At 45.8% G+C, this 18629-nt stretch overlaps 1 protein-coding gene across 2 annotated transcripts; it reads right to left on the reverse strand.

Annotated features, from left to right (window-relative positions):
• Positions 1-2592: 2592 nt before the first annotated feature.
• Positions 2593-17999, reverse strand: UBE2V1 (ubiquitin conjugating enzyme E2 V1). 2 transcript variants are annotated; one of them, XR_005744517.1, is made up of 5 exons: positions 17892-17999; positions 5293-5441; positions 4276-4401; positions 3162-3508; positions 2593-3067 (listed from the first exon to the last, which is right to left on the reverse strand). XR_005744517.1 is itself a non-coding variant. In XM_040331167.1 (4 exons), the coding sequence occupies exons 1-4, from the start codon at positions 17911-17913 to the stop codon at positions 3362-3364; spliced, it is 444 nt and encodes a 147-aa protein (XP_040187101.1). In that variant the 5' UTR covers positions 17914-17999; the 3' UTR covers positions 2593-3361. The 2 variants fall into 2 exon arrangements, 1 of the variants encoding a protein (XP_040187101.1); XM_040331167.1 differs by having other exon boundaries at positions 2593-3508.
• Positions 18000-18629: the final 630 nt, after the last annotated feature.

An 18629-nucleotide genomic window follows, 5' to 3' on the forward strand; every position in this document is an offset into this window, starting at 1 on the left:
TCCTGCTCGCCCCCTCCCCCCTCAAGAGGCTTTCTCCACACCAGGGAGAAAGCCTTGCATTACTGTGTGGAGTTACAGACAGAAGAACAGGAAGTGAGAATTTCTCAGAAGAAATAAGGACATTTAAAAGCAAAATGGAAGGATGAGGTAAGTGAAGGAGGACGGCACTAAGGTAAAGGAAGCTATTTAGGGAAAACATTTTTTTTTACCTTTACAACCCCTTTAACCACTTCAGCCCTGGAGGATTTGGCTGCCCAATGATCGGGCCATTTTTTTGCGATACAGCACTGTGTCGCTTTAACTGACAATTGCGCGGTTGTGCGACGTTGTACCCAAACAAAATTGACGTCCTTTTTGCCCCACAAATAGAGCTTTCTATTGGTGGTATTTGAACACCTCTGCGATTAAATTTTTTACGCTATAAACAAAAATAGAGCGACAATTAAAAAAAGACACAATATCTTTTACTTTTTGCTATAGTATACATCCCATTTTTCTTTAAAAACTTTCTTTTTTCCTTAGTTTAGGCCGATATGTATTCTTCTACATATTTTTGGTAAACAAAATCGCAAGAAGAGTATATTAATTGGTTTGCGTAAAAGTTATAGTGTCTACAAACCATGGGAAAGATTTATGGCATTTATATGTTTTATTTTTTTACCATTAATGGAGGTGATCTGCGATTTTTTTTTGCAGTATTGCGGCAGACAGGTCATACACATTTTTGGGACCATTGACAGAGCGATCAGTGCCATAAATATGCACAGATTACTGTATAAATGTCAAGGGAAGGGGTTAACACTAGGGGGGGGGGGGGGCGATCAAGGCGTTAACTGTGTTCTAACTGTGGGGGGGATGGGGACTGACTATAGGAGATGACAGATCGTGTTTTCTTCTTTGTAGAAAGACACAATCTGTCGTCCTCTCCTCAGACCGCACAGGGATTTACACATACAAACCCCTGTGGTCCCACGTGCCTGGTGGCGATCGCGCCCGCCGGCCACGCACATTGGGTTCCCTGCCGTGCGGGGGGGGGGGGGGGAGAGTGACGCTCGCGCACCCTCTGGTGGCTCTCGTGGGCAAAGCCATATAAAATGGGATTTCACACAGGAGAGCCATTCTGCCGCAGTATATCTGCGTGAGCCGGTTGGGAACCAGTTAATGTATGCCACTTGTGGGAAATATCATTAACCTCCCTGGCGGTATGATTCTGTCTGGAATTACGTACCAAAAGCGGTACAATTATTTTGCAAGGAAATTTGGCGTTTTATACTGTAGGCCTGCAATTCTTAGGAGTAACTCATTTAAATCTGAACAACAAGAGTCTAGTAGGCATCCCGGGTATGAATTTGTTTTAAAAACAAAATTATAAATTATAATATAAGAAATAACAAATAATATAATAAAAATTATTCAATAATGTAATCAACTCAAAATCACTGAAATTTGCTCAGTTGCAGAATTGTCGCTGTCATTACTTTTATTGTTTGATGACGAATTTCTCCACAAATCGCTATCGCACAATTCTGCAAGTGATTATAATTTATTATCGCTGTTTTCTAGCTGCTCTAAAACCACTTTTGACATAAAGGGACACTTTTGGTTGCTATGGACAATATACAGTTTGCAGGCAGAAAGAACAGTTTTTATTATATAAAAGTACATGTAGGGCACTGGGCAGACCACTAGGGACAAGGGGGGGGGGGTGTATTTTATACATACAGTACTGTAATCTATAAGATTACAGTGTACTGTACGTAATGTGTTTACTTTTTTGAACTTGGCGCTGTTCTCCGCCCCCGTGCGTCGTAACGTCGCAGGGAACGGAGATCGGCGGCACACGGGGACACTGTGAATCGAGCGAGGACCCGCTCGCTCACAAAGCGGGGATGCATCGCAGGATCCATGGACAAGGTAAGTAACTTTGTCTGTGGATGCTGCGGGGTAAGCCGCGCCGCTGCACGCTCTGCACATCTACCCCGAGCGTGACTCGGGGATACCGATCCTAGCATGGAAAAACCACCCCGAGTCACGCTCGGGGATACCGCAAAGGCAGTTAAGCTCCTTACCAACAGAGGGATAGATGGAGAGCATTGCATTAGGAGCAGAGCTGCTCCCAACCAGGAATGGATGCCAAGGGCGCTTTATTGACTCACTCGGTAAAACAAGGGGCAATATTATCCAGTGAGCGTGGCATAGCAGGCCTTTGCACTACATAGGTTTTGTAGATCCTAAGGTAATCGTACACTCAGATTATAATGTGTGTGGTGATCTTTAAACAGACTTGCAAGTATAGTATATGTTGCGTCAGGGCAACAATATAGGTCCATATTTCCATAATCCAAAGGTGCCAGGAATAACACATGTAGACTTCAGCATCTATGTCTGAGCTGGAGGAGCAGATGGAGTGGGTGGAGCCTTGCGCCAAGTGACAGGGACGCTGTGCACATCGTCCTGTAATGCCACTACTAGCAGTATATCTGCTATAGGGCGGTCCTTTAGTGGTTAATAGAACCACAACACACCAATACCACACCACTGTACAGAGAGGGCCCATCCTACATTATTCAACAAAAACCAAACAAGCCAATCTGCCATATCCAGCATTTATTAAAGACGACACAAAAAAAGGAAGGAAAGGGTGAGGGCAAGGGCAGGGGAAGGGGGTGGGTGACTCAAGTTAGCACGCTTTCCCATTAGTAGTCCATGAAACCCAGTTTGAAAACTGGGACACAAAAAAAAATAGAGGAAGTAAAATAAAACGAGAGGGGGGGTTGGAAGGGGAAAAAAAAAAAAAAAAAAAAAAAAAAAAGCTTTGTCAGACCGCAAGCTCAGAACTTAGAAGTGTAAAGCCAGGAAAAGTAAAATCAGGGAAGGAAGAAATAAAAAGAAAAATAACTGCAGCAATGTGATTGTGTGATACATGTTTTCACAGTCAAATAAAATGTGCCACACGTCTCTTAAACAGTAATAAATTTAAATAGATTTTTTTTTTTCTCGACACCAGAACTTCAACTATGTAGACATGATTAATGGTTATAGCACAAATTCATATTTTTGTTTCTTTCTGAAAAATGGGAAAAAACAAAAATAAAATAAAATTAGTATAATTTACAGCGTCTCAAGATAAAAAAAAAAAAAACAAAAAAAACAAAACTGACTTTTTATCTCGGAACTTCCTTTCCAGTAAGTCTGAGGTCTACAGGATGTGTCTAGAAAACTGACTACCGCAGAAAATGAAGACAGCTTAAATTCATTTTTTTTTCCTCTTAAATTGGGCATGAACATTTTTTTTTTTCCATTTTTGCTGTTTTTGATTTTTTTGTTTTGTTGTTTAATTTTTTTTTTCGTTTTTTTTTTTTTAATTGCTGTAACATTGTCCTTCGGGTGGCTGAGGAAGTTTCATATTTTCTTTGGACATCATAAGACGTCGCATTTCTTGCAGAATAACTTTGATGCAATAGGAATTTTGCCATTTTGCTAAAGCGGATATGGATCTTGGGTCCACCTGGAGGGGGGAGAAAATAAAAAAAATAACACAAAAAAAAAAAAAAAAAAAAGGATTTCCTATCAGAAATTATATATATTTCCTGCTGGAATATGAAATCAGCATCTCCATAAAGCTGGTCAGCAGAGGGAAGCATGAAGAGCTCTAGAATTTCCTGATGGAGGGCTGCGCTGACTTTGGACTTTATAAAACACAGTGGGCCAACACCAGCAGATAACGCGACTCCCCAAATCATCACTGACTGTGGTGTTGGTCCAATGTGATAGATTATATATAAACACACTATATATGTATGTAATGTGTCTATGTATCTATATATTTATATATACTCTATCTATATACACACACAAAAAAAAAATTATATATATATATATATATATATATATATATATATATATATATATATATATATATATATATATATATATATACATACACACACACACACACACACACACACACACACATTTAAAAAAAAAATATATAAAAAAAAAAAGAATGGTTGTATACATATATACACTGTGTGATATATGTATGTAAAATTAAATATCATTACTACTCTTTCAGAAATTAAAAGGTACGAGACTTCATAATAAAAAAAATAAAAAATAAAATGTAAAATTATCTATAAGCAATCCATCTCAGGCTTGTTGATTAGAAAACACATTTCTGAGCAAAGAGCCCTCTACAGTAATGAGGAAAATTCCAAAAGTTTCAGTTCATAAATGGGAAAAATTGAAAATATAAATAAAAGATGACACACTTACCACTCCATTAGAATTATTCACCCCGTTCATATTAATTTTTGTTACAAATCTAATATACGGAGGGGATTCTGGGTATTTAGGTCCACACTCTATTTTGAGGCTGTATATTCTGTTTTCATAAATTGTCTGAAAGAGAAACACAGATGTTTTAGTCGATTAACCACTTCAAAACAGGGCATTTTCACCCCCTTCCTGCCCAGGCCAATTTTTAGTTTTCAGCGCTGTAACACTTTGAATGACAATGGCAACTCTGTAGCCAAATAACATTTTTATAATTTTTTCCCCACAAATAGGAGATTTCATTTGGTGGCATTTGATCACCTCTGCTGTTTTTATTTCTTGCGTTATAAACAAAAGAAGAGAGTGACAAGTTTGAAAAAAAAAAAAAAAAAAACACTACATTTTTTTTACTTTTTGCTATAATAAATATCTACATTTTTTTTGTTTACATTTTTGCTTCAGTTGAGGCCGATATGTATTCTTCTACATGTGTTTTTTTTTTTACCAAAATCGCAATAAAATTTCCCTCCCCCCCCCACAAGTAAAGCTTTCTTTTGGTGGTATTTGATCATCTCTGAGATTTCTTTTAGTTTTTGCAATATAAAACAAAAAAAAAAGAGCGACAATTTAAAAAAATAAAAATAAAAAAAATCATCTACACACCAAAGACAAGCTGGTAGGCCAATTGTCCCTAGTATGTGAGTGAGTAACTTGTATAGCGCTACAAATATGATTTGAATCGCCTCAAGGCGCTTTGCAGTATGTATGAATGTGAGTTAGGGACCTTAGATTGTAAGCTCCTTGAGGTCAGGGACTGATGTAAAGTGTTGCGTAAATTGATGGCGCTACACAAGTACCTGTAATAAATAAATAACTGAAGCAGAGAAAAACGCCTCCATATTAGATTTGATCTGAGCATTTAGCTGTTGGCCTGGAGTTCAGCTGTACCCTAAAATGTCATTACTCGTGGACACAAACAACAAAGAAACATTTAGACCAAAAGGCGATCCTACTCACTCTAGGAGGTCCGATGATCATACCAGTCCATTTGGTGAGTGTCATGTCTTCATCGTCCACCAGACCCCAGCTGACTGTGCCGTCACCAACTCCTTTCTGTCCTTCCTCAAGTTCTTCCAACAGTCGAAAATTACGAGGGACTTTGATGCCTGGACAGAACAAAGAGGGGCCAGTCAGAGAGGCTTCCTTAAAACCGACAAGAGCAGAATTTAATACGAATGAGCAAAGCAGAAGAGAAAACAGCCTTTCCCCCCCGATTCCAGTCCAGATTTTTATTAACCCCTTCAATACCGGGCACTTTCACCCCACCTAATTTTCAGCTTTCAGCGCTGTCACACTTTGAATGACAATTGCGCAGTCATGCAACACTGTACCCAAACTAAATTTTTTATACAATTTCGTTACACAAATAGTGCCTTCTTTTGGTGGCATTTAACCAGTTTATCACCGCCTCATAGACAAAATACGTCTACAAGGCGGTTCCTTAACTCCATGGACGTCCTCCCAGAATCGGGCGCGCACACGGTATGTCCGTGACCGCTGGATCCAGGGGACCCGGCGCATCACGGATCGCGGTAAATTGCCGCTGTTAGCGGCTGTTTACCACGTGATCGCTCCGTCCAATGACGGAGCGATCACATGTAAACAAACCGGCGTCATTTGAGGATTTCTTCCCTCTCTCTGTACCGATCGGTACAGTGTAAGAGGAGAGAGCGGGTGTCAGCAGTGCTGTGGGCTGGATGTGTGACTATTGCAGTCACAGATCCAGCCATCCCTGCTCTGCCATCCCTGCAATACCCCCCCATCAGATGCATCCAGCTTCTTCCCAGCAGCAGCATAAGGAAAGAGGGGTGCACTGTGATGTAAGGGAGAGTGGGGGACTCAACTTCTGATGGTGAGGTGGCTCATAACATCTAATGTAAGGGGAGGGGATGTGCTGGACATCTGATCTTACAGATAAAACCGGCCCTTTTGAGGGCCATCATAACGCTGATGTGGCCCCACAATGACTGTAAAGGAAGCTATTTAAGGATTTATTTTTTTACCTTTACAACCCCATTAACAGCAGAAAGTAAGAGCCGGTTCACACACAGGCGGCACGACTTTGGGGGGCGACTCGGCAAGGCGATCTCAAGGCGACTTGAGAGGCAACTTGCAAAATGACTTCTGTATTGAAGTCAATGCAAGTCGCCCCGAATCGCCCCCAAAGTCGTACAGGAACCTATTTCTAAGTCGGAGCGACTTGAGTCGCTCCTATTAGAACGGTTCCATTGACTACTGCGGACCGCGACTTGTCAGGCGGCTGAGTCGCCTGACAGGTCGCCCCTGTGTGAACCAGCTCTTAGGGTCTTGAGGAGGACCAGCAGCTGCAGGAGAGGTGCGAGGGCCACATGAAATGGCCTGGAGGGCCGGATTCGGCCCACGAGCCTTGTTTGACACCGGTGTCCTAGAAAATGATCTGGGAAAAACATTCACAGAAACTTCTACCATTGGACTCCCTGAACTTCATCTGAACCCCCCCCACACACACAGGAAGTGTTGCTCTTCTCTGAAGAACCCAAGGAGGTATGATGTGGGTGGTTCAGATTCAGCCAGTCAATGCTGCCGATATTTAGTGTAAGAGATTCCACACTGTAAATATAAAACACGGCAAGGTGACAGATGTCAGCAAAGACGCATTCAGACATGAAATGAAAAAAAAAAAGAGAAATGATAGCTGCCAACCAAGCAGGAGAAAATGGCAGAGACGTCACTCAGAGGTCCGTAGATAAAGAATGGGGAAGTGAAACAAGACAGACACAGGACAAACAGGCTCTACAAAGATTCTCCAACTAACTAGCTGGTTATCATTGCACCCTCATTTGAACAGAGGGCCTAGGCTGAGCTGTCCCGACTACAAAACAACACCCTGCTTTTGTTATCAATAAAGAGAGGGGAGGGGGGGTGAGCTGCATAGTCCAACAGAGAACTGAGCAGGGCTGCCAACACTTCTTGAGATTTCAGTGCAGCAGAAGCAGCGTTGTCACCTCAAACAGGAAGTCAGGAGCTCCCTAGAGTTTTAGTAGACCATCAGAAAACACTGGGAAATGTGTAGGTTATGCAGAGACGTACTGCATATGGATTTTTATATATTTTACTATTGCCCAGAGCTACACTTTAAAAGAGTTGTAAAGAAAGAAGGTTTAATCACCTTAATACTTTCTATGCATTAAAGGGGTGGTAAACCTTTAGGGTATTTCACCCTACTGCATTGAGGTGAAAAACCTCCTGTACTGCAGCTGCCCCTCCCTTTACTTACCTGAACCCAGTCTTTCCAGCGACGGGAACGAGCACACCAGCTCCAGCCGCTGTCTCGGGTCCTCATTGGATAGATTGATAGCAGCAGGAGCCAATGATGGAGGAGCAGGGGGGCGTGGGGCGAGTCCTGCCGTCTGTGCCAATGGACGAAGCAGCAGGACACGGGAGCGTGCCCGCACGAGTACCCCCAGGAAAAGCGATTCTCCGTCGAGGCACTAGAGAAGAGGAGCAGAAACCCTTGCCTCTGCAGTCCTGATTAGAATTTAGCAGTTCTATGTTACGCCCCTTGTTAGGGCAGCACAGTGGTGTAGTGGTCAGCACTTTCACCTAGCAGCAAAAGGGTCACTGGTTCGAATCCCGACCATGACACCATCTGCCTGGAGTTTGCATGTTCTCCCTGTGTCTGCGTGGGTTTCCTCTGGGTACTCCGGTTTCCTCCCACAATCCAAAGACATGCTGGTAGGTTAATTGGATCCTGTCCAAATCGGCCCAGTATATATGTGTGTACGACTGTGTGTCCCAAGCGCGTCGAGATTCTACGGGATAAATGAGCGCACCAGCCAGGAAGACACTGGCTGCAAAAAGCGCCTAGAGGTGATTCAGTTCGCATGTGTAGCGCTATACAAGTCACTCATTCATTACTATAAAAGTACAATTGTAATATTAATACCTACGTAAAATACTTAAATTTCGTTGAATAAACAGAACAGCTATGTGGAAAGATGCCGAGTGTATTTTTTGTGTCTATTCCCTACTGCAGTAGTTATTAATTTAATTTTGCTTTCCCTGGGGGTACTCGTGTGGGCACGCTCCCGTGTCCCGCTGCTTTGTCCATTGGCACAGAAGGCAGGACTCGCCCCACGCCCCCCTGCTCCCCCATCATTGGCTCCCGCTGCTATCAATCTATCCAATGAGGACCCGAGACAGCGGCTGGAGCTGGTGTGCTCGTTCCCGTCGCTGGAAAGACTGGGTTCAGGTAAGTAAATCAATATGAGGATAGGATTTTCCCAGAACTGTGTGTTCTCATATGTTGAGGTGCATTGCATTCTTACAGTGCTGCTTTGTGGCGGGAAGCAATGTTCAGCCAATCAAATCGCCAACACATAGCTACAGGCAAATAACTTCCCCCTTCAAACTGACTGGCTGAATAACGGCTTAGTCTTTAAAATGACTTATCTACAGGAGGAACATGTACACTGCCCAAGGGTCAGATGACGGCAGAAGACACGGTGGAAACTGCAGTGCAAGCAATCTCCACTCCCAGGGTGTTCCGGAACCTTGTGGTGTGGCGGGGGGGGGGGGGGGGGGGGGGGGCAGGACACACCAGGACAATGTTTGAGAGTTCCAGAGGGACCACCAGGCACAACATTCCACAGATCATCGTACAATAAACAGCAGAGTGTTTATGTCTTGTGGCACGTTACATCTCTGGGAAATCCTCCACAGACAAACCAGTGAAGGCGAGGAGAGCGTCGCCGCAAATCATCCGCCACTAAATGAGCCTTTTACAGAGTCTGGAGATCAGAGAGAGAGAGATAGAGAGAGATCAGAGAGAGGCGAGAAAGAGAGAGAGAGAGAGAGGAGAAAGAATGTTCTTAAAGCGGCACTCCACCCAAAAGTGGAAGCTCTGCTTCTTCGCACCCCCCCCCCCCCCCACTGTCACATTTGGCACTTTTTTTGGGGAGGGGGGGATAGCGGATACCTGTCAAAACCAGGTAAGATCGCCACACAATGATTGTGGCGATCTACAGAATTTGCGGCTTGGGGTGCGGACATCGCGGGAGTGTCCTTATGGCTGCATTCACACCTGATCGTCGGTCGTTTTTTCCCAGCGTTTTGTCGCCCGTATTCATGCTTATTTGCGCGTTTGCATACAGCGTCGTCCGACATTTTTGTACTTCGACATTTTTTATTTTAGCCAATAGGAAAAATGAATCATCTTTTCATCACCTGTTGCTATGTTGGTAGATTTTTTTTAATCTTCTGCCTGGGGGAAAAGTTCTATTGATTAAAGCGACGAAACGCCCGTAGCAAACGCTCGTTGTCGCACTAGTCGCTTGAATCGAGCGTTTCCATTACTTTCTAATCGATACCCGGGACGACATGTCGCTGGCCGGTGCTGTGTCAGGCACCGATACCAAGTGAGTATTACATAATGAGCTAGTATGCTATGCATCGAACCGTTGAAGTATTGCAGACTTCAGAAAAAAAAAACAATCCAAGGAATGAGCAAAGGTCGGACTTTGAGGCAAGCGGAAGTATATAAAATTATATTATTTATTACAAAAATGAAAAAATATTTTACACAATAGCAATGGTATAATAAAGAGTGAATAAATACAGTCACAATAAAACCATCTGGATTAGAAATACATGGGTAGTGAATAAATCCTTTGAAGTCGCCTACGCGTTTTGCCGTGGGGCTTCTTCAGGACGAGAAAAACAGGATTTTTTGCTAATATGTAGATATTGTTTCATAATCTGATGCATCGCGGTAGGTGCATCCATCCAAGAGGACTCCGAACATATAAGGAGTATACACAATTATTGTGGGATTATTTATGAATCTCTTTTAATGGTACCACAAAGTGGTCATCAATAGTCCAAGCTTGGTGCATCTATGATGACAATTTTACGACGTCGGAGATTAGATAATCAAAACCAGACACAGAGAAATGCATGGAAAGGGTGCAAATCAGAATAACGAAAAACCCCTGGAGAGTCCAACAGGGGACTTGAAGCTGGGGCAAGTAATCGCATAGAAGTAATATGCACAAGGTATCCAATAATAGTTCAGATAGATGGCATGTCCTATTTGACAAAGACCGTCAAGTAAAGCGCTTTATGATGGCGCGGCGTCCGTGTATGCCCCAGGGTCACAGCCTGTGCTGTGTACCCAAGACTTCAGTCCCGTTTAAAGGAGAAGTCCAGCCTGAGCTCATTCGGCTGGTCTTCTCCTCTGGGTCACAGAAGTGCAATTTGTTTTGCACTCCTGTGACCTGTTTTCAGCAGAGAGCGGTCTGAAGTCCGCTGTTTGCTGACGTCACCAAGATCAGTCCAGGCACCGTGTCATCCCGACTTTGGAAGTCTGGATCCACCCTGGTGCCTGGACTGATGGAAGTCTCAGCCTATCAGTGAGCAGCTGAGACGGCCACTCTCCACAGTTCAGAGCTCCAATGAGCGTGGAGGAGCAGAGCAGGAGAGCTGCTGATTGACAGGCAGCAGCTCTCCTCTCGGGGAGGTGAGAGGACCGAGCCATCAGCCGTGTTGGGTGGCTCGGTTCTCAGTGAGGAGGTGGCGGGAAACGGATGCAGCGTCGGAGCGATGCTACAGCCACCTAGGTAAGTACGAATGGCCAATAAACAAATTTATAAAAAAACATACTTCTCTTTTAAAGCGGGGGTTCACCCGAAAAAAATGTTTTAACATTAGATTGAGGCCAATTACTGGAGGCAGAATCGGGTGTTTTTTTTTAAACCAATGCAGTACTTACCGTTTTAGAGATAGATGTTCTCCGCTGCTTCCGGGTATGGTCTTCGGGAATGGGCGTTCCTATTTGACTGACAGGCTTCCGACGGTCGCATACAGCGCGTCACGAGTTGCCGAACGTCGGTGCGGCTCTATACGGCGCCTGCGCACCGACGTTCGGCTACTTTCGGAAACTGGTGACGCGCTGTATGCGATGGTCGGAATGCTGTCAATCAAATAGGAACGCCCAGTCCCGCAGCCCATACCCGGAAGTGGCGGAGAACATCTATCTCTAAAACGGTAAGTACGGCATTGATTTTAAACAAAACACCCGATTCTGCTTCCCGTAAATTAGCCTCAATCTAATGTTAAAAATTGATTTTTTGGGTGAACCTCCACTTTAATGATGGGGAATGAGGGGGAATGACAATCCACAATAGAGACCCAGGTGGCAACTGAAACCCAACAGAGGTTCTAAGCTTTCCCTACTCTATCCGAAAACAAAGGCCTTGTTGGGTGGCGGGGGCAGTAAAAATGCAGTTGAGCCTCGTTTTCAAAGCCTCCCCTAAGCTGAAAAGGGTGGGGGCATACACGAAGCATTCAGGCACAACTAATCCCCGCTGTTCTGTTCAGCAGGCAGTACTGTCTGCTGAATGTGACCTATTCAAGTGAATGAGGCCCAACCGTGGTGCTGGAGGCGTTCTGGTGTAAAGCCTTTTCATCGCCTGTCGGATCCACTGTCGATGACTTTTCTGAGGACTAAATGAGCCCTAAATAAGGCAAAAAGGCTGGGTCTGCTGTAGGACAAGAAACCAATATTATTCTATACACAATTATTCATGATCCATGAGATCACCTCAAAGACATTTTTGATATCTAGAGTCACCTATAAATAAATATTAATTGTCTGTGCTGCACACCGCCCAGCATCCTGACTCAGCCTGCTATCTCTCACATATAAAGAGCTAATCATCGTGATAAATAGACAATCCCTGCCTCAGTCTTACTTCCCAACAGAGCTATGGCCACCGCGACTACGCTGCGTAATGTCCTCGGCCACACAGTGTGGAAGTCAAACGCCAAGAGGGGACACCAAAAACATAAGCAGGTCAAAAGAACTCAAAATACTAAAAAAACAAAAAAGAAATATAAAAAAACAAAAACAAAAACACACACACACAACACAATATCTACAGCGAAGCAATCACGAGAAGAAAAAAAAAAAAAAAAAAAAAAAAAAAAAAAAGGGAGATCCCGAGATAGACAGATGAAACTATCAATTGTTTTACTTCCTGTTCACCGCTTGCTGACCAGACTTTTTCAGGCACTCTTTGTTTTCGAGTTTAAATCCATATTTTTTTGCTAGAAAATTACTTATAACCCCCACAAATATACATATACAGACCAAAAGTTTGGACACACCTTCTCATTCAAAGAGTTTTCTTTATTTTCATGGCTATGAAAATTGTAGATTCACACTGAAGGCATGAAAACTATGAATGAACACATGTGGAATTATACATAACAAAAAAGTGTGAAACAACTGAAAATATATTTCATATTCTAGGTTCTTCCACCTTTTGCAGCAGACACATCTCTAGAACTGGTAAGAGGAGACTGTGTGAATCAGGCCTTCATGGTAGAATATCTGCTAGGAAACCGCTGCTAAAGAAAGGCAACAAGCAGAAGAGACTTGTTTGGGATAAAGAACACAAGGGATGGACATTAGACCAGTGGAAATCTGTGCTTTGGTCTGATGAGTCCAAACTTGAGATCTTTGGTTCCAACCCCCGTGTCTTTGTGCGACGCAGAAAAGGTGAATGGATGGACTCTACATGCCTGGTTCCCACCGTGAAGCATGGAGGAGGAGGTGTGATGGTGTGGGGGTGCTTTGCTGGTGACACTGTTGGGGATTTAATCAAAATTAAAGGCATACTGAACCAGCATGGCTACCACAGCATCTTGCAGCGGCATGCTAGTCCATCCGGTTTGCGTTTAGTTGGACCATCATTTATTTTTCAACAGGACAATGACCCCAAACACACCTCCAGGCTGTGTAAGGGCTATATGACCAAGAAGGAGAGTGATGGGGTGATGCGCCAGGTGACTACCTCTTGAAGCTCATCAAGAGAATGCCAAGAGTGTGCCAAGCAGGAATCAAAGCAAAAGGTGGCTACTTTGAAGAGCCTAGAATATGAAATATATTTTCAGTTGTTTCACACTTTTTTGTTATGTATAATTCCACATGTGTTACTTCATAGTTTTGATGCCTTCAGTGTGAATCTACAATTTTCATAGTCATGAAAATAAAGAAAACTCTTTGATGGAGAAGGTGTGTCCAAACTTTTGGTCTGTATATGTATATATACAGTACAGAGTAAATTTTGCAGCTCTATTCGGCCGCTACCGGGGCCGTTTTACCCCCCGCTAGCGGCCGAGAAATAGTTAAAAACCGCCGCGCGCGCACACACAGTTTTATATATATATTGTAATGTTAAAGCGGAGTTCCGGCCACAATTTCACTTTTTAAATATAAATACCCCTGTAATACACAAGCTTAATGTATTCTAGTAAAGTTAGTCTGTAAACTAAGGTCCGTTTTGTTAGGTTGTTACAGCATTTAGACCCTTTATAAAATAGAAATTGACTGGGGCCATCTTAAGTGTGGGCATCATGAAGCCAGACTGTATGACTTCCTGGATTTCAGCCTTGCAAATCTCGCACATGCTCAGTGCTGCACAAGCAGTGTCAGATCAGGTTTCAGCACCTGTGCTGTCCAAGTCACATGATTCTTTGAGACTGGGGAGTGCACAGACTCCTGGAAAGTTACACCCACTACATTCCCAGGAGTCTTTGCGGTGTAGGTTAGGAAGTTTAAGCACCTAGGTGCAGGAAGTGGGAAGATTAACTATTCTGCCTAGCAACAACACTTTGAAGGCATCTAAAAAAAAAAAAAAATTCTTAAAGGACTAATGACATTTTTTTAAAACTACTGATGTAATGTTATATTTATGGGTGGAACTCCACTTTAAATTGTGTGTATAATATAGTGTATTATTTTTATATGATACATTTACTCTTTTTATGTTACTTAATATTTTTTTTATATATGTTTCTATATATATATATATATATATATATATATATATATATATATATATATATATATATATATATATATATTTGTTATATTGGGTTACTTTTCTTTTTATGTTTTAATACGTAACCTTATATTTTGTCATATGTTACACTACCTAATATTTCTTTTATATGTTATTTGTTACCTTTTTTAGTGTGTTTATTTTTTTCAGTGTTGCAAAACTAAAAACGTTCAACTTGTAAATACCCCCCCCGCAATGCTTTGTACCAGATCTGTGATTGTTAACAGGACAAATAGAAAAAAAACATTTCGACATTTTATCTACAGTAACAATATATAATATTTTTACATTTAGAACTGGTTTACTTTGTAAAAACAGGCGGTTGAGTTGTGGTTTTACCACCCCCCGCCCCTCCAAAAGCTGCAAAGTCAGCTGGATGGGGTTGCACACAAGCAGCAACAAAAACATAACCCCGTCACAAAGCGGTGGTCAGCACAGCTGCTGAACAAGACCCATTCATGTGAATGGGGATGAGCAACAACGGTATGCGATGGATATGGGTGCCGTGGTGCGGGGGGCTTTTGTGGGTTCAATCGGGTGGTGAGGAGGCGCCATATAACTTCCCAGACGCCCGTCAGACACAGATGGCTTCTCAGGGGAGCGGCGAGGGATTCCATATACGATAATGAGCTCCAACACTGATCACAGGAGGAGAAGAATTGTCTAAGTTTTGTAATTTTTTTTTTTTTGTCTACATAAAAATGAAATTATGTTTCCAAGATAAAAGTATCGGTCACCTAATGACAAAGTAACTGTTGAAATAAACAGGCCCATAGCAGAGGTGTAACAATTGTCCTAAGGGGGATGTACGGGGACGACGACACCTGAACTGGTAACATTTGTATCAGAAGCTAAAACTTTTTTTGTTTCCTTTGAAACAACTTTATTAAAAAGTCACGCATTAACAATGTCATTCAGTTCTATTTGCTGCGGCGCAGTCTGAGGCGGAGGATTGTCTTGCATGGCGCTGCGGTCATTTTTTTTATCAGCGCACACCACCGGAACGCACATCGGAGGCGCAGCATTTTATCTGGTCTTGTGGTGAGACGGCACTGGAAAAGCCACCCAACGCAGTCCCACAGTTGGGAAGGGGCCACAGTGGGACTCTAGGTCCAGGCAGGAGCCCAAAAAGGGAAACAGAGTCTGGCCGCCGCAGAAGCCCCAGAGGCAACCACAGTCCGGCCACCTCAAGAGGCCGACCCTCGCTTCGGGGGGGCCCCCCGGACACCTCAAGAGGGCGACCCTCGCTTCGGGGGGGCCCCGCCACCTCAAGAGGGCGACCCTCGCTTCGGGGGGGCCCCGCCACCTCAAGAGGGCGACCCTCGCTTCGGGGGGGCCCCGCCACCTCAAGAGGGCGACCCTCGCTTCGGGGGGCCCCGGACACCTCAAGAGGCCGACCCTCGCTTCGGGGGGGCCCCGCCACCTCAAGAGGCCGACCCTCGCTTCGGGGGGGCCCCGCCACCTCAAGAGGGCGACCCTCGCTTCGGGGGGGCCCCGCCACCTCAAGAGGGCGACCCTCGCTTCGGGGGGCCCCGGACACCTCAAGAGGCCGACCCTCGCTTCGGAGGGGCCCCGGCCACCACAAGAGGCCGACCCTCGCTTCAGGGGGCCCGGACACCTCAAGAGGCCGACCCTCGCTTTTCGGGGGGCCCCGGACACCTCAAGAGGCCGACCCTCACTTCGGGGGGCCCCGGACACCTCAAGAGGCCGACCCTCGCTTCGGGGGGCCCCGGACACCTCAAGAGGCCGACCCTCGCTTCGGAGGGGCCCCGGCCACCACAAGAGGCCGACCCTCGCTTCAGGGGGCCCGGACACCTCAAGAGGCCGACCCTCGCTTCGGGGGGGCCCGGCCACCACAAGAGAGCGACCCTCGCTTCGGGGGGGCCCGGCCACCACAAGAGAGCGACCCTCGCTTCGGGGGGGCCCGGCCACCACAAGAGAGCGACCCTCGCTTCGGGGGGGCCCGGCCACCACAAGAGAGCGACCCTCGCTTCGGGGGGGCCCGGCCACCTCAAGAGGGCGACCCTCAGTTCCCCTAAGGGACCCATAGTCCAGACAGTCGCCTGGGGGGGGGACCCTTAGTCTGGGCAAGAAGTCCAAAGGGACCCACAGCAGGATCCTTGGTTGGGGCAGTCACCTCACCGGACCCCTGGGTCAAAGGCATGTGGCCTGAAGTGCCAACTGACCCAACGAGATGGTCACCTTATGCCAATTATTACAGGACTACCCGAACCACAACCCACCCCTAGACTAGAAGTGAAGTCTGAAGAAAGCCTAGATGTGGCCCCGTACCTCATGACACATGGGTTATACCATTTCATGTATTACAATAGGTACTTTGCTGCCCCCCTCAACACATCGCATTCTCAGACCAGAACTGGAGGCAATGGACCTGTGAGGAGGGTCACAGAGTGGCCCCTGGGGGTCCCCTTAAGTGCCAATCTAATTTATGAGGAGCTGGTTATGGTGCATTAAGTATTACAGGGGCCCCAGGACACGTGGGACCCTCAAACCAGGATTGAAGACAAAAAAAAGGTCCAAGTGTGGCCCCTGTAATGTATAATGAACTAAAACCAGCTCCTTATAGGCTAGATCGTCACATGGGGGCCCTTAGGGCCAATGCAGGAGCTTCATATAAACCTCCGGACAACACACTGTGGGGGTGTGCCTTTGTGGGGGCCCCCTCCAAACTCAGCACAGCCTCAATAATGACTGAGGGGGCCCGTAGAAAGTGCTCAAGTGTGGCCCCTAGGGGCCCCTGGTACCAAATATACATTATGTGTAATAAGGACACTTTGTGGAGGGGGGGCCCAGCCTCAAGAATGACTGAATGAGGGGGGGGGGGGGGGTCTGTATACAAAGGGCTCAAGTGTGGCCCTTAGGGGCCCCTGGTACCAAATATACATTATGTGTAATAAGGACACTTTGTGGGGGGGGGGGCCCAGCCTCAAGAATGACTGAATGAGGGGGGGGCTGTACAAAGGGCTCAAGTGTGGCCCTTAGGGGCCCCTGGTACCAAATATACATTATGTGTAATAAGGACACTTTGTGGAGGGGGGCCCAGCCTCAAGAATGACTGAATGAGGGGGGGGGCTGTACAAAGGGCTCAAGTGTGGCCCTTAGGGGCCCCTGGTACCAAATATGCATTATGTGTAATAAGGACACTTTGTGGGGGGGCCCCCAGACTCAAGAATGACTGAATGAGGGGTGGCCTGTACAAAGGGCTCAAGTGTGGCCCTTAGGGGCCCCTGGTACCAAATGAGAAGCTGGGTATGGTGCGCTCTGTATAATAGGGGCCCTTTATGGGACCCTCAAGACAGCACACCCCGAATGAGGTGGCCCTGTGAAGAAGGTCTAGGTGGGGCCCCCAGGTGATCTCCTCCCTCTCAGCCTTTTATGAGGTGTGGCCCCCGGGGGCAGTATTCAGGCTCAGGGCATTAAGTAGTTAGGGAGAGGTGTGGCCCCTGGGGGCCCTCCAGTGACAGCTCCCCCATGTCTCCCGGAAGGAGGAGGGTGGGTGACAGGGCATAATGAGGCCGGCCAGGCCCGGTGCCCCCTCAGCCGGTCTCCTTCCCTCCTCCCCGGGCTCCCGCCCTCTCCTCCTCATCTCCCCCGGCCTCTCACCCACCCTCCGCCGCTTCTCCCTCCCCGCCTTCCCCTCTCACAACTCACTCGAGCCCGTGGTGGCCGCCATCTTGCGCTCGCTGTGCTCCGGAGCCCGCCTCTCGGTGACGTCACGCCCCTAGCCTGGCTGTCACAGGGACGGGGCGGAGTCAGCGCGTGCACACAGGGAGGGAGGGAAACCCTGGGAATGCCGAGGCAATGGGCCGCGCCATGTTTGATGAGGGCAAGTGTCCGGGAAAAGGGAATCTGGCTGGCTGAGGAATTCAAAATCCAATAACTGGGCCACCCGTCTATAAGCGACGGGCTGGTGTTGTTATATCAGTGGAGATCTGTGTAATAGATTCAGATTCTGTATTGGGGGAAGGTATTGTTCAACACACAGCTGACTTCCGGTCTAGAAATTCCCTTGTATAGTCTGTGCTGGGGCCTGGTCAGCCTGTTGGAGCCGAACACACATCCCATACCTCCCAACTGTCCCTGATTTCGAGGGACTGTCCCTGATTTGGAGCAATGTCCCTCATTCTCCTCATTTGTCCCTCATTTTGGTCTGATCCATATAGATGTTTATAAAATGCACTTTTTATCTATCAAAAAGTGTTCCCCAGCACTAAACTTTAATCTGATTTCTAAATTGCTGCATTTGTAAATTCCAAAAGCCAATATAAAGAAATAATAGTGGTAAAAAAAAGCACTTGTGGGTTTAACCAATCTTATTTTTTTGTACAATTCTCCTTTAAGGGGGCGTGGCAAGGGGTGTGTCCTATGCCTGCATACTTTTGCTGATAG

This window comes from Rana temporaria, chromosome 12 (genome assembly GCF_905171775.1).
Source record: "Rana temporaria chromosome 12, aRanTem1.1, whole genome shotgun sequence".
Taxonomy (NCBI): Eukaryota; Metazoa; Chordata; class Amphibia; order Anura; family Ranidae; genus Rana; species Rana temporaria.